General features: G+C 47.5%; 2 protein-coding genes across 2 annotated transcripts; one reads left to right on the forward strand and one right to left on the reverse strand.

The window, feature by feature from the left end:
- Window positions 1–8,623: 8,623 nt before the first annotated feature.
- Window positions 8,624–9,292, reverse strand: LOC123104604 (defensin-like protein 2). The gene is made up of 2 exons (XM_044526479.1): window positions 9,132–9,292; window positions 8,624–9,012 (listed from the first exon to the last, which is right to left on the reverse strand). The coding sequence occupies exons 1-2, from the start codon at window positions 9,190–9,192 to the stop codon at window positions 8,840–8,842; spliced, it is 234 nt and encodes a 77-aa protein (XP_044382414.1). The 5' UTR covers window positions 9,193–9,292; the 3' UTR covers window positions 8,624–8,839.
- Window positions 9,293–10,531: 1,239 nt separating this feature from the next.
- LOC123104605 (defensin-like protein 1) lies at window positions 10,532–11,262 on the forward strand. Its single transcript, XM_044526480.1, has 2 exons — window positions 10,532–10,748; window positions 10,847–11,262. The coding sequence occupies exons 1-2, from the start codon at window positions 10,685–10,687 to the stop codon at window positions 11,026–11,028; spliced, it is 246 nt and encodes an 81-aa protein (XP_044382415.1). The 5' UTR covers window positions 10,532–10,684; the 3' UTR covers window positions 11,029–11,262.
- The last annotated feature ends 3,861 nt before the right edge of the window (window positions 11,263–15,123 follow it).

Here is a 15,123-nt window from a genome sequence, read left to right on the forward strand (position 1 = left end):
AAGGATTGTGCCACCTTGCTGCACTTTATTTACTTTTGTGACTTGTTGCTCGTTACAAGTTATCTCATTACAAAACTATCTGTTACCACTTATTTTAGTACCTGCAGAGAATACCTTGCTGAAAACCGTTTATCATTTCCTTCTGCTCCTCGTTGGGTTCGACACTCTTACTTATCGAAAGGACTACGATAGATCCCCTATACTTGTGGGTCATCAACGTTGGAGACGTATCACATGCTATAATGGCGCTAAACGCAAAAATGTTTCAGCGTTTTTAGCATGGAGGGATCGAAACACAGCAGACGTTCAGCAGATAGCAGCCCACCGAGCATCGGCCTAATGCAACGCAACAGTAGGCCCATCATCCATCCATCTAATGCCCCAGCTTGCCAGGTCGTGGACACAGCAGAGCCAAACCCTAGTTTTCCACTTTCCTTTTCCCACCCAGGTTGTGGCTAGGGCGGCAGTAGCGGCGTATTCAACTCCCTCAACTGTTGCGTCGTCCCCAACTCCCGCAGCTATTGCCGATGCTAGCCATGCCACCGGCATCGGCCACCAGGTGTGTGACGAGCAGCCTCTCTTTTCTACCTCTCCGTAGATGAAGTCCACTGTCCACCGCACCTGTATCGAAGCCGTCAGAGATGGCGGCGATGCGGAACGGCCTCTCCGGCGGCCGGTTAGTGGCGAGCAGTGGCGCCAAGTGACATGGCGGAGGCTGTTGTAGGCTAAGACTATGAGTCGAGATTTTCATGCTGAAAGTTAGATTAGCAGAGCGAGTGTGACATCTTGCTAGTGGTAGTTGTCTTTCTGTTTCTCACACTATCATGGTGATATCATATCTCATGTAATCTTTGGTGGCATGGGTTCAGATTTAACCGAATCTAGTGTACAATCTGTTTCATGCATCTTACCTTCTGTCATCTAATCTATAGTTCTGTACTTCATCTAATTTGTAGGCAATGGCGAGTCTAGCACAACATCAACAGTACAAGGACAAGCTGTTGTTGTGAATGTGAAATCAAAAGACCCAGGATGGAAATATTGCATTTGTCCGGACGAAAACAAGAAGAATTCTCTAAAGTGCATCTACTGTCATAATGTGTACACCAACGGTATTACTCGAATAAAGTTCCACCTTGCAAACATTCCCACCTCTGGTGTTACTCCCTGCTTAAAAGTGCCAGCTGATGTAAAGGATGAAATCATTGAGTATTTGACAAGCAAGGATAATAAAAAGGCATCAAGGATTACAGAGCAGAAGAGAATTAGATGTGAAGTGGACTTGAGCCACTCAGAGGGGGAAAGTGTAAGTGATGAAGATGGTGCAAGCAATTCTGTTATGTTGCTTAAGTCAACGAGAGGCACAACATCTAAATCATCAGGTGGCCCTATGGACAAATTCTGCAAATTAACTCTTGAGGAGGCTATAGCTGCAAGGAAGGAAAAATCTTTGAGAAGACCCAATCAAAGATCACAGCTGGGATGAAAGAACAGATAAGGAACCGTGCTTGTGAGTACATATGTCAGTTCTTCTATGAAGCATGCATTCCCTTCAATGCAGTGACACTTCCAAGCTTTGACCTTATGCTTTAGTCAATTGGACAATACGGTGAAGACTTGCCAGGCCCTAGTCCTTATGAAATGGGTGGCCCATTCTTGCAGAAGAGGAAGAAGAGAGTGAAGTAATCCTTCAAGCCACATAGGCAAGCTTGGGAGTTCACTGGATGTACAATCATGATAGATGCATGGACTGACATAAGAGGAAGAGGGGTAATGAATCTGGTAGTTCATAGTGCATATGGTGTGGTTTTTCTTGATTCTGTGGATTGTTCAGCTATGAAGAAAAATGGCAAGTACATCTTTGAGCTTGTTGATAGGTGCATAGAAGAGATTGGGGAGAAAAATGTGATTCAAGTTGTGACTGATAATTCAAGTGTGAATCAAGCAGCATCTACTTTGTTGAAAGCAAAGAGTCCAAAGATATTTTGGAATGGTTGTGCTGCCCACTCTATTGATCTGATGCTACCTAATGAGGGACTTCCTTGGGAAAGATTTGGTTAGCTCTGGTATTACAAGGTTCGCTACAGCATACTTGAACTTGAAGAGCATGCTGGACAACAAGAAACAACTCCAAAAGCTATTTAGATCAGATGAGCTTGATGAAATGGGCTATTTTTAAAAGGTTAAAGGAACTGAAGCCAGCAAAATTGTGTGCTCTGAAACTTTTTGGAGAGGAGTAGATATTGATGTCAAGTTCTTTGAGCCATTGGCTAATTTGCTGAGGAGGATGGACAGTGATGTACCAACTATGGGATTCATCTACGACGCCTTTTTGGATGCAAAGCAAGAGATCTCAAGCAAGTTTGAAAATGAACAACAAGAATCTTGTTTTCTGCAAGTGTTGGATATTGTCGATAAAAGATGGGACAACAAATTGAATATGCCACTACATAGGGGGGTCATTCGCAAGAGACATTGCTAAAAGGCAGCGGAAAAACAAAAGCTTCGATCCAGGTGCATATTTACATTTTTCTCGATTATGAAATCTGATTTACAATGGTTTATTAACTCTGGTTTTATACTTTTGGATGAAGCTAAATGGTGGTCCAATCATGGGTCAAGTGCACCAAATCTCAGGATATTGGTGATGCGGATTTTGAGTTTGACATGCAGCACCTCCGCTTGTGAGAGAAATTTTAGTGTTTTCCAGCAGGTAAGGAAGAAGTGCACCAAATGTCAACTTCTTATAAAATTTGTCCTGTTCCCAACTCATATAATTTGTCCTGCTCTCAACTTATCTTTAATGATTTGTATTGACATCAAGATAGCCTCCACATGTTCTCCTCAATTATTTCTTTGATCATGTTCTAGTTCTGAATTGGTTTTTAACTTCTTATAGGAAGGCAAATGTTGGCTTATCCTTTTAGCTTGTGCCCCTATGTAGTTTGATATCTGTTGGGTTTTCCTAGTTTGCGGCATCCCTTTATACCCAGAAGTACTATATATTACTCCGCTTTTTAGTATATGCATATAACAAGTCAGGTCACCCAAACAACTATATATTTGCTTGGTCCTTCCATTTACTTGACTGTTATTAAGTTTTGTACTGGTTAGTAGTACATGCATGTATGATTGGTTTGATGTTACTTATTTGTTTGCCATCACCTACAGATTCACACAAAGAGACGCAATAGGCTACTTCATAAAAAAATGAGTGACCTTGTGTTTATCAAGTTCAACTCCAAACTCAAAAAGAAAAGAGGGATGAGAAACAGGGACCCGATTGTGGACCACACATTTGTAGATGTTGTAGAAGATGAATATAATGAGTGGATCACATGTGTTGTGCATGGTGAAGGAGTTCAAATTGTACATGAACCTGATGAAGCTGTACAGGGAGTAGTTGGTGCATTGAAAATAAAGAGAGCCTCCCACTCTCGCCCTAGGAAGAAGAAAAATCTCCTCCCTGTTTTTCGTGAAGATGAGTTGGAATTAGCTAAATCTTCTTCTGAGTCAGAAGATGATGACATGGATTCACCATCTGGTTTATCCAATTGTAGTGATTCCGAATAATTTCTATGTTGCTGCTATGTTGCATTGTTGCCCTGTTGGCTAGTTCATATTCAAACTTCTATGTTGTATTATTGTTGTCCTGTTGGCTATTGTTGTTGCCCTTCTAGACTTTTGGACAAGTACTTATGTGTGGCCCTACGAACTGTTGTATTTCTATGTTTCTCCATCTAGTTCACTTTCAAACTGTTATGTTGTGTGGCTCTATGGATTGTTGTATTGCTATGTTTCTCCATCTAGTTCATTTTAAAACTGCTATATAGTATTACTACAAATTTTAGATGTTGAAACTCTTATTTTTGGGATATATTTGGCATTTTTTCCAAAACGCTATTTTGAATATAGCACGCTATAACTTGTATAGAATTTTAAGAAGGGCCTAGCTATTTTAGATGCACGTAATTTTTTTCGTTTGGTTATGGACTCTACGGCGGCTGGAATTGATTTTCATTGACCCCCCCTAGGGTTTCTGAAATATTGGGGTATTTATAGAGCAAAGAGGCAGTTCAGGGGGCACCCGAGGTGGGAACAACCCACCAGGGCGTGCCTGGGCCTCCTGGCATGCCCTGGTGGGTTGTGCTCCCCTCGGAGCACCCCCAGACGCAGCCTTGACCCATTGTGTGTCTTCTGATCCATAAAAATTCTTCGTGAAGTTTCGTTGCATTTGGACTCCGTTTGGTATTGATTTCCTGTGATGTAAAAACATGCAGAAAACAGCAACTGGCACTTGGCACTATGTCAATTAGTTAGTATCAAAAAATGATATAAAATGATTATAAAACATCCAAGATTGATAATATAACAGTATGGAACAATAACAAATTATAGATACGTTGGAGACGTATCAGCACGCTCGCCCGTTGGCCCGCTCGCTGCCCCGCCCTCTTCGCCCGCCCGCACTCCCATGGGCCCAGACCAAGCCTTGTTGCCAGCTTCGGGATCCCTCCGGATCGCATCTCCCTCGGGATCCTCCGCGGTCTCCACTTCCCCGTCCACGTCTCCCGCGCTGCCACGTCGCCACTTGTTCCCCCCGACCGAGGATCCCCCGTTCCCGCCTCGTGCAGTCCCTATCTCCCCTCGCCAAAATCCACGTCGCATGATTACCCATGGGAAATAGGGTTTTGCCTTGCACAAGCGCGACTTCGACTTGTCCATCACCACTTCACGCTCCCCACCCCCTCCTCATACCGTGCCATCCTCAAAGACCCCAATTGGCATAATGTGAGAATTGACGAGTATAATGCACTAATACAGAATGACACTTGGTCTTTGGTGCCTTGTCCTGTAGGTGTTAATATGGTGACGGGCAAGTTGATCTTCCGGCATAAGCTTCATACCGATGGCTCCTTGGCGCGCTACAAGGCATGATGGGTGGTTCGTGGCTTCACCCAGCAGGCCGGGGTTGACTACTGGGAGACCTTTAGCCCCGTTGTTAAACCCGCTATGATTCGTGTCGTCCTCAGCCTCGCTATGGCCAACGGGTGGCCGATCTGGCAAATGGACGTTAAAAATGCTTTCCTCCTTGGTGATCTTGCCGAGATAGTCTATTGTCAACAACCCTCCGGTTTTGTGGATTCCGCTCACCCCATGCATGTTTGTCGCCTCAACAAATCCTTATATGGCCTCAAGCAGGCGCCTCGGACGTGGTTCCTTCGTTTCACCCGCTTCCTCCACACACTTGGTTTTGTCTCGTTTCGGTGCGACACCTCCCTTTTCATCCTATGTAGCGGGCCTTCATGGCGTATCTGTTGCTCTATGTCGATGACATCATTCTCACCGCTAGCACCGCCTCTCTTCTTAACTCACTTGTGTCATCCCTCACCCGTGAGTTTTTCATGAGTGACCTCAGCGACATTCATCATTTCTTTGGCATCAACGTTCATCGCAATGCTTCCGGGATCTTCTTGTCTCAGGAGCAGTACACTTTGGAGGTGTTGGACCGAGCCAACATGCTTAACTGCCACCCCATTTCCATAGCCATCGATACTCACTGCAAGTTGTCTAGTTCCGGTGGCACGCCCTTCTCTGATCCCTCTAAGTATCGCAGCATCGTCGGAGCACTTTAGTATCTTACTCTTACACGACCGGACCTCACTTACGCCGTGCAACATTTGCTTGTTCATGCATGCACCTCTTGACTCCCACTTTCAGTTGGTCAAGAGGGTCTTGCACTACCTACGCGGCACCACTCACTATGGCCTTCAGCTATATCGCTCCTTGCCATATGATCTTGTTTCTTATAGCGATGCTGATTGGGCCGACTGCCCGACACTCGCAAGTCTACCCCCGGCTTCTGCGTCTTTCTCGGCTCTCCACATGATCTTGTTTATTATAGCGATGCTGATTGGGCCGGCTGCCCCGACACTCGCAAGTCTACCTCCGGCTTCTGCGTCTTTCTCGGCTCCAACCTGGTCTCCTGGTCGTCCAAGAGACATCAGACAGTCTCTCGTTCCAATGCCGAGGTGGAGTATCGTGCTGTGCCCAACGTTGTTGCCAAGTCCGGTTGGCTACGCCAGCTCCTTGCCGAGCTTCATCGCCTCCCACGTCGAGCGATCATTGTCGTCCAACCCGGTGCAACACCAATGGACGAAGCATGTGGAGATTGATCTTCATTTTGTTCGCGACCTTGTTCGCGACCGCGTGGCCCTCGGTGAAGCCAAAGTTCTTCACGTCCCTACAACCTCACAGTTTGCGGACATCTTTACCAAGAGGCTCCCGTCGTCGGTGTTTTGTGAGTTTAAAACCAGTCTGAATGTCCTTTCTTTTTTTGCGAATAAGTCTGAATGTCCTTCCTAATGACGTTCGGACTTTGGGGGAGGGGGGCACTAATAGAAAACGGAGCTTTAAAATCGGTTTGTAAGGGCCTTTAGTGCCGGTTATGGAACCGGCACTAAAGTGATCTTCATTTTGTTCGCGACCTTGTTCGCGACCGCGTGGCCCTCGGTGAAGCCAAAGTTCTTCACGTCCCTACAACCTCACAGTTTGCAGACATCTTTACCAAGAGGCTCCCGTCATCGGTGTTTTGTGAGTTTAAAACCAGTCTGAATGTCCTTCCTTTTTTGCGAATAAGTCTGAATGTCCTTCCTAATGACGTTCAGACTTGGGGGAGGGGGGGCACTAGTAGAAAACGGAGCTTTAAAACCGGTTTGTAAGGGCCTTTAGTGCCGGTTATGGAACCGGCACTAAAATGTGCGCACTAAAGGCCCCCCCCCTTTAGTACCGGTTCGGCACGAACCGGCGCTAAAGTGTCACCACGTGGCGTGAGCTCACGCCCTGATATGGGGACCTTTAGTACCGGTTGGTGTTACCAACCGGTACTAAAGGTTTTAAAAAAATTGAAAATTTTGGAAAAACATTTTAAATTTTTATAAATTATTTGATGATTTAGTCTCTAATCACCTCTCTTAACTATTCAAGTGTGGATCACTTATTCCAAATCATTTAACTTCCCAACCGGTCACCCATCCCTCTCACTACTCCAGCCCGAGCACGCTTAACTTTCGGGTTCTATTCTCCTTCGTTTTCAAGTCTGCACTTGTTGTTTTCCTGACAATAGTAAGATGTTAATCCTATTAACCTTTAGGAGTTTAGCTTGAGCATGAAGTCAAACATTTCACCGTTTGAGTTTGAAACTATTATTCTAAAAAATAGTAATTATTTAGTAACGCTGATATTTCTTGAATAAGTTTGACCATAGTTTGACAGTTTGACCAAATTTGACCAAAATTCAAAAAATTAAAATAATTATTTAATAACACTAATATTCTTGAATAATTATGTAGTAACAATAATACTTTTTGAATAAGTAATTTGACCAGATTTAACCAATTTTTTTAAAAAAACTAAAATTTAACCATATCTTTTTTTCCTTTTGGAATTTGAGGATTCTAAAAAATTCCAAACAGGCCGTAGGCGGTCTTCATCGGATGCGGATTTTCGTGCTGAATTTTTTATATATTATACGTTTTCTCCAACATCGTATGCAAAAGTTATAGCCGTTTTACATTTTCCCTACATTTTTTGTAAAACATGTCCAAATTTAAGTTTTCAAATTTTCCTAACTAGTAGATGTAGTAATATAACTACCTCTCGAAGGATTTTATTTTTTGAAGTTTTTATCATTTTCTTTTGTTTTTTTCAAAACTGAAATGGCGATACAGGTGGGTAGAGTTTGAAAACTGCTCTCTATAGTGCCGGTTTCTGTCTTCAATCGAGACTATAGGTTAAGACTCTGTAGTGCCGGTTGATGACGCAAATCGGTACTATAGGTTAGACCCGCTCTATAGTGCCGGTTTGTGTCTTCAATCGAGACTATAGGTTAAGACTCTGTAGTGCCGGTTGATGACGCAAATCGGTACTATAGGTTAGACCTTTACTACCGTCACAAACCGTCACTAAAAGGGCTCGTGGGGCCTGGCCTGACGCCAGCCTGCCACCACCCTTTTAGTACCGGTTCGTGGCACGAATCGGTACTAAAGGTTCATTATGAATCGGCACTAATGCATAGCCATTCGAACCGGCAATATTGATCACATTAGTGTCGATTTTTTTATAAAAGGCACTAATGTGCTTCATGTTTGACCTTTTTTCTACTAGTGGGGGAGGTTGAGTTGTATCATTATCATGTATATGTGTATGAGTTATCCACGGGTGTAACGGCAAGACCTAGTCCTGAGGGTGTAGCCGGCTAGCTTCACGGCACCTCCTCTCCACGATCATGTAGGGATCGGAGGTTGCCTTCTCTGTATATGTATCTTCCTTCTGTGAGTAACACAGTGCACACAGGGTCACACCATTCTTCTATATATATAGTTTAGTTGAACGTTGCATGCGCCGGGGACGTATAGGGTGCCGGCCGGGTTTGTAACTCCGACTGTAGATTGTGACCTGTGAGCGTTTTCTTCTGCGTTTCTAGAAGAACATCCCACGAGGTGTTATCCAACATGGTAGCCTGCCATGGGGAGCCCTCGATCAACGTGGCCAACAAACATAGGCAAAATACCGAGACGACCGGACGATCACATTTTTTGCAAAGTTACGGTAACAAGGAACGGAACATGAACCGTACGTTTTTATTCTTATTATTATTCTCTCGCATGCATCGATCGAGATGCAGCAGCTGGCTAGTGGTGATACGGATATACATACGACATACGTACGTAGAAGGCGGCACACACACACACATTCAAGTAGGTACACAGACGTATGATTCCATGGGCTAGCTAGCTGACGTACGGCGAGGGCCAGCTAGCCGTAGCACATATTATGATCAGCACTGCCTGATGCACTTGCACCGGCGGAAGGGTCCGTCGCAGTTGCCGCCGCCCCAGCCTTCCTGCAGGCAGACCTGCGCGCAGTTCTTATCGGACACGCACGGCCCTTTGAACCCCGCGCTGCGCTGCCGGCAGACCTTCGCCTCCGCCCCCGGCACCGCCGCCTCCTCTGCATCCATTCATGTTCGCCACACGTCAACATGCATGTATAATGACATAACATATGTGCGTACTATCCAACTGAATATCTGATGAAAATGTCCACGGAGCAAAATAATACACACTTACGTGCGATGAGAAGGAGAAGCAGGACCAAAGCCACCTGCGTCGCCACCTTCTTGGTCCACATGGTGAGCGGCCGGGCTGGGAGCGACCTAAACTCTCTGCTTGCGCTACGTACTGGCTTTGTTACTACCGGTGGAGTTGTGTGCTGTGGGTGGCTATAACGCTCATCGGTGATAGCATTATATAACATGAGCTCGGAGCCGGTCGGGTCCGTTGTGCATGGACTCGAAGCAGCATGCATGCATCGTGGCGTGGGCGCGCGCAATGACTGGCCGCGTGGCGTGCCGCATGATGGATCGCGTTCACGTGGCGGGCTCGGTGCATGCGGCGCCCACGTATTTGCCCACGAGATGGTGGTCGCTTTTGGCTGCAGCGGTGCGTGCATGTCAGATTGCCAGGGCACCAGAGAGCGCGCAGGGTAGTCGGCATGTAGGTAGGTACCTACGAGACAGTGGTCGCTTTTGGCTGCAGCGGTGCATGCATACCAGATTACCAGGGCACGGGAGAGCGCGCAGGGTAGTCGGCACGTAGGTAGGTACCCACGAGACGGTGGTCGCAGGGTAGTCGGCACGTAGGTAGGTACCCACGAGAAGGTGGTCGCAGGGTAGTCGGCGTGTAGAGCCAGATTGCCCTGGCACGAGAGAGTGCGCAGGGTAGTCGGCGGGTAGAGCCAGATTGCGAGGGCACCAGAGAGCGCGCAGGGTAGTCTGCGGGTAGGTAGGGCCGCCGAGGTAGTAGATCGGCGAGCCATCTTGGGCTCGTGGCTCCTCTACAGGCGGCGTGGGCTTCAATGCAGGACAGCACGCGGCGAGCTTTGCCCTGCCGCCCGCCGGTGGGACCACGGATCAGTCGGCCGATGCGTCACGGTGGGGGTCTAGTGCAGGCAGTGGTGTAGACGATGGAAGATCGTCTCGGCCTCTTGGGCCAGTATCTCAATCAAATGGCTTGCATTTTCATGTAGAAACGCATGTAATTTCGTTCACTGCTTACCTTATTATCAGGTTTTGAAGAGAGATTGCTTTTGCCGGAGATTACTAGGGAACGGGAGGAATACGAATGCATCGCTCCTGCCAAGTTTTTGTCTGGCTTCAATGCGGGATAGGTGTTTGGGACTTGAACGGCGAGCGGCGCAGCCTTGCGAGACCCATTTTTGCGACCAGGCTTGCACTTGAGAGTTTTGAGACCATTGATCCTCCTAGTCCAACGCCCCTTCGTCACAAGGGAAGTTTGGTTCGAATTCTTTCGAACCAGAGTCCAGAGTTGCGACTCCTCTCACCCACAGCAGCATCCAGACGCACGCTGAGTTGGAACAAGGAGCTGAACCACTCGGCCTTCCAGCCCGACGGGTGGCACGCTACATGCAGCCCGCCTGCCACGAATACACCTGCATGCATGCACGGCAGCCCGCTCCTCCGGCCCAAGCTCCCTATAAGTAGAGAGCTTCTCTTCCTGGCAACAACAAACACGGTCGCCTGGATCAGAAGCCATAGCTTGTTTCACCTAAAGAGAGAAAAAAAGGCTTTGCTCCATCAACCTACCTACCCCCACAGAAGCAAATGGAGTTCAAGCCCAAGGCGACCGTGTGCGCGGTGATGCTGGTGCTGCTCCTGCTTTCCTCCTGTGAGTAAGCCTGAGCGGCCGCTCGCCGACTTATTAATTTGCTGCTGCTTATGGTTATGGACTAACGCTTTGTGACCGGCCGGGACATTTTTTTTCAGACAGCGGCGGCGGTGGCATCGGCGTGGCGGAGGCGCGCATTTGCACGGGGAAGAGCCAGCACCACTCGTTCCCGTGCGTCTCGGACAAGAGCTGCACCAAGACGTGCCTCAGCGAGCACGGCGCAAAATGGACGGCCGGCTACTGCAAAATCAGGCGCTGCACCTGCCAGAGGGAGTGCTAGGGCAGACGCTCCGCGCGCGAGCTCCCCCACCCCCGCCCCGTCCATGGCGCCGTCTGTCAAACGAAGCCACCTATGTATCTTAAGTCTTAACTACCATGTACCCACTCGCCGCCTCTGTCAGGAGATGTAATAAAACGTGGCGCGGCGACCCGCCGGCGCGTCACCGCTGTACGTAGCATGATGCATGCCACGCGTTGCTTTTGGTAACAAAATAAATTGATTTATCCGTGGATATATGCAAGTCGTAAGATCTCTTGCGTGCTCGGCAGCATCGAAAAATATCTCCACGTAATTTCTCAAAGTGGTACTCGCCGAGGCCAAACGTTAACAGCCGGCATGAAGGCGGCCAGAGCTAGCGGGACCCTTGGAGGCTGGCCTCCTCCCCTGCTTTCATGTTATTTCAAGTCACTTGTTCCGCACTCACAGAATATAAAGTCAATTAATCACTCAACCAAAATAAAATATTCGATCCATCTTCAGGGTTAGAGCAACTTCAACGCGCCCTGTCTTTTTTTATTTGTTTGGATCTCATTTGGAACGACAGTGCGTCCAACATGCCGACCTGTATTACACCGATTAGCCGCACTTTCTCAACAAATATGCCATTATTTTGCATTATTTCACAAGCAAACATATAAAAAAATCAACCAAATAAAACATAATTGACAACATGAGCACACATATATTTAAACCAAATTATTTTGCAGCTGCACGTGTGTTTTCCGATCATATACATATGCTTAAATCAAATTATTTTGTAGCTGCATGTGTGTTTTTCAATCATGCATTTCATGATAAAATTAGGTGTACTGTTAAAATGTTGCCGCTTTTTCATGCTTAGACACAATATTCTTACCCTAAAACTGAAATCCTTGATCATAGATAAGTTTCGAAAGCTTGCCTTAGACGATTATATTGTGCATAATCACACAAGCAGTCATCACCATCCATAACTTCTTTGTGCTTCAAATCTATTAGGATACCGAATGATTCTCCCATCGAGATTGCAAAACATCAAAGACACGCTCGACGTCTTTCCTAGCACTCTCTTACTTTCTGACAAAGCAAAAAATTTCCTCTTCTCTCCGACGAGATTGGGGATTGTCTTCGTAATAGTGGTCCACTGAGGAAAGATATCGTGACCTAGATAGTATTATTTGTCGTAGTTGTGGTCGTTCATGGTAACATTTATCGGCGGATTGTTGCGTACGACACGCCTTGCAAACATCGGCGAGCGTTGAAGCACGTTGATATTATTGTGTAATTCAGTCATGCCGAAGAAAGAGTGCCAGATTTATAGATTTTATGAGGCCACGGCCTCAAGTATAACAGTGCAAGCCCTAATATGACCTGTATACTTCCCTTGCCAAGCGGAAGGGCAGTTTTTCCACTCCCAGTGCATGCAGTTCATGCTGCCAAGCATCCCTGAAAAGCCTTGCTGGCATTCATTGCCTACAAGCGGGTTGTATTTTGAGGAGTCGGCTCTCTCAAGTACTTAGGGCCAAACACATCAATCACATCCTTGCAGAACTTGTATATAGAGTCCAGGCATGTAGACTCGCTCATACGAACGTACTCATCAATGAGATTACCGGGCACTTCGTATGCAAGCATCCAGATAGCTACAGTGCATTTCTGATAAAATGAGAAGCCAATCTTTCCAAGGGAATCCTTTTTGCACTCGAAATGGTTATCGTCCAACCACCCCCTCTCTAATACGGTGGAAAATATGCCTACTCATACGGAAACGCAGCCGGCATTTCTGATGGTTGAGCAACGAGTTGGTTGTGTCAAAGTAGTCCTTTCAAAAAAGGAAATGATCACTCTCTCGGTCGTGATTCAACGCCGAAAGGTGCCCTAGGATCGAGCCACGGAACAACGGCCGCTGGCTATTAAGATGGTGATGGACTAACTCGGCAGCCAAGATCTCCTCCTTGTTAGAATAAATCGGAGGCATACCGTCGATCATCCGACGACCAAACAATCACACGAGCACGACACCGAGATTTGTTAGCGAGGTTCACCAATATGGCTACATCACCGGGGCCTAACTACGGGCACTCCTCCCCGTGACTCCGTCACAATACCGCACCCGGTCGCCCTGGACGCCGGCACACGCCGCCGGCTTCCCCTGCGTTCCGGTGCTATTATGTTGGCATAGATTACATCGTGTGTCTATCCCCGCTATATATGAGAGGCCTAGGATACAAGTGTCCTACTAGGACACGACTCCACATCCTATGTAAACACAATACAACTACAAGTCCAACTGTAACCTACCTTATACACAATATTCGACACAACTCTAACAAACTCCACCTTGGCGAATATTCTTCATCACCTTGAATTCGTCAATGCGTCAAACTTCCATGTACATTGGACTTGAGATTATCCCATGAGTACGCTGCTACTCCAAAGACTCCATGTGACTCCACCTGCAACTTGTAGTCCCTTCTTTTCTTGACCACAATCAACATTCGAGCAAAATTAAGTTCCTTATTACTCTAGTTTGCGCTCCAACTTCCAGAGTATCCATCCATGACATCACACACTGATCACTGACCTGCGTGAAAGTGAACAACTCACATATTGGATGTCACACGTAAGAGTTACCTGAACTCAACATCACCGCTTCTTTCTTGACCGCCTGTCTGAAACTTGAAGGAATTTCACCATTGCTTGTAGTCATCCCGAGTCAAATTCGCAGTTGTCTCATCACATATATGACCACTAGAGCCCTGGCCCGTCTCCATGCCCCGTGCTAACCGCACGCCTCGCCGCTATTACCGCGTCGAACATCCGCTGTCCCGGTCGAGTCTCAAGGGTCGTGAACCCACACCACTCAACCCCCACTGCAGAGTACCACCGATCATCACCGACCGATGACGAGTTTCACGCTTCCATCAGACTACTGGGCTCCAGTCCGAACTGCATGTCACTCGCTTTCCCGCTGAAATAGGCTTCGACTCTCTGATGTCTTACGTCGTAGCCCCTCAATCAACACCGAGTGAGGTCTTCCGTCAGACTCCAGCTCCACCTTCAACATGACTCCATGGTAGATGATCAGTTCACCCCTGCGCCTCATCGACTTCAAGCTCCATGTATACACCACCTTGAATCAATCCTGCGCCATAGTCTTGTCGAAGCCGCACAAGCCCTCGGGGCATGCGCCACGTGTTTCCATGCCCAGAAGCCGGTCACCATCAGCATCACGCTTCCATGTCGTCCTCGTCGATCCCACCACCGTCTTCTGTACAACCGACTCGCGTCGATCCGTCAGACTGACCAGTCCGACCCAGCCGAACTTGTCTGGCTATAACCATGCTCCACCTTGCACCATGACTGCCCGCACATCTATGCATATCTTGGACGCCCTGTGTATGCATGATTCTGCCGCGACGCACTCCAGACTCCTCCAAGCCCATATGCCCGTCGCTGTCCTTGCTGCACACACACACCCTGAAAGCACTCACAACAAACTTGACCTAGCAAGGAAAACTTCCGTCCAAACAAAACACTAATTTTCCTTTTCCTTGTCCCTGTTTGCTTGTAGCCTCTCTTGTGTATGCACAAAGACTTTTTTTTGTCCAAACAAATCTCACGTAAGCTTGTTGGTGTGCTGCACATCGTATCTCCACGAGTAGACCACACTAGGCCTTGCCTGCACGCACCTGGGCAGCATCACCTCCACCTCACGGTTACACAAGGGCCTAGCCCATCAAGGAAGCACACGACCAGCCACATGTGCCAGCCTGCCACGCCCTAGGCATGCCCACGAGCTGTGTTGGTTTCTGCTCCATGCGAACGCACGAGCACTCAGGTTGATCCGCGCCGCTTCATCGATCCACTGCTACACAGACATCTCGCCGAAATCAAATCCGATCAGCAAGACCTCCAACATACTCGTCTGTGTCTCACTGGTAGAAAAAGAGGCTTCCGTCCAGCCCCATTAGTCGCGAAACTGTAGGAACTGCGACTAATGAAGTCTTTAGTCGCGGTTCGGCAGACGAACCGCGACCAAAGGCCTGGGCCCAGGGCGCTCGGTGGCCAGCTGGTGCACGTGAGGGGCTTTAGTCGCGGTTGGCCAGGCCAACC

This window comes from Triticum aestivum, chromosome 5A, assembly GCF_018294505.1.
Source record: "Triticum aestivum cultivar Chinese Spring chromosome 5A, IWGSC CS RefSeq v2.1, whole genome shotgun sequence".
Lineage (NCBI taxonomy): Eukaryota > Viridiplantae > Streptophyta > Magnoliopsida > Poales > Poaceae > Triticum > Triticum aestivum.

Excerpts from the sequence above, each read along its gene's own strand:
- LOC123104605 (XM_044526480.1), top strand. The coding sequence starts at position 10,685 with ATGGAGTTCAAGCCCAAGGCGACCGTGTGCGCGGTGATGCTGGTGCTG. Across the intron at positions 10,749-10,846 it reads GCTGCTCCTGCTTTCCTCCT|ACAGCGGCGGCGGTGGCATC; the intron begins GTGAGTAAGCCT and ends ATTTTTTTTCAG.
- LOC123104604 (XM_044526479.1), bottom strand. The coding sequence starts at position 9,192 with ATGTGGACCAAGAAGGTGGCGACGCAGGTGGCTTTGGTCCTGCTTCTC. Across the intron at positions 9,013-9,131 it reads GCTTCTCCTTCTCATCGCAC|AGGAGGCGGCGGTGCCGGGG; the intron begins GTAAGTGTGTAT and ends GAATGGATGCAG.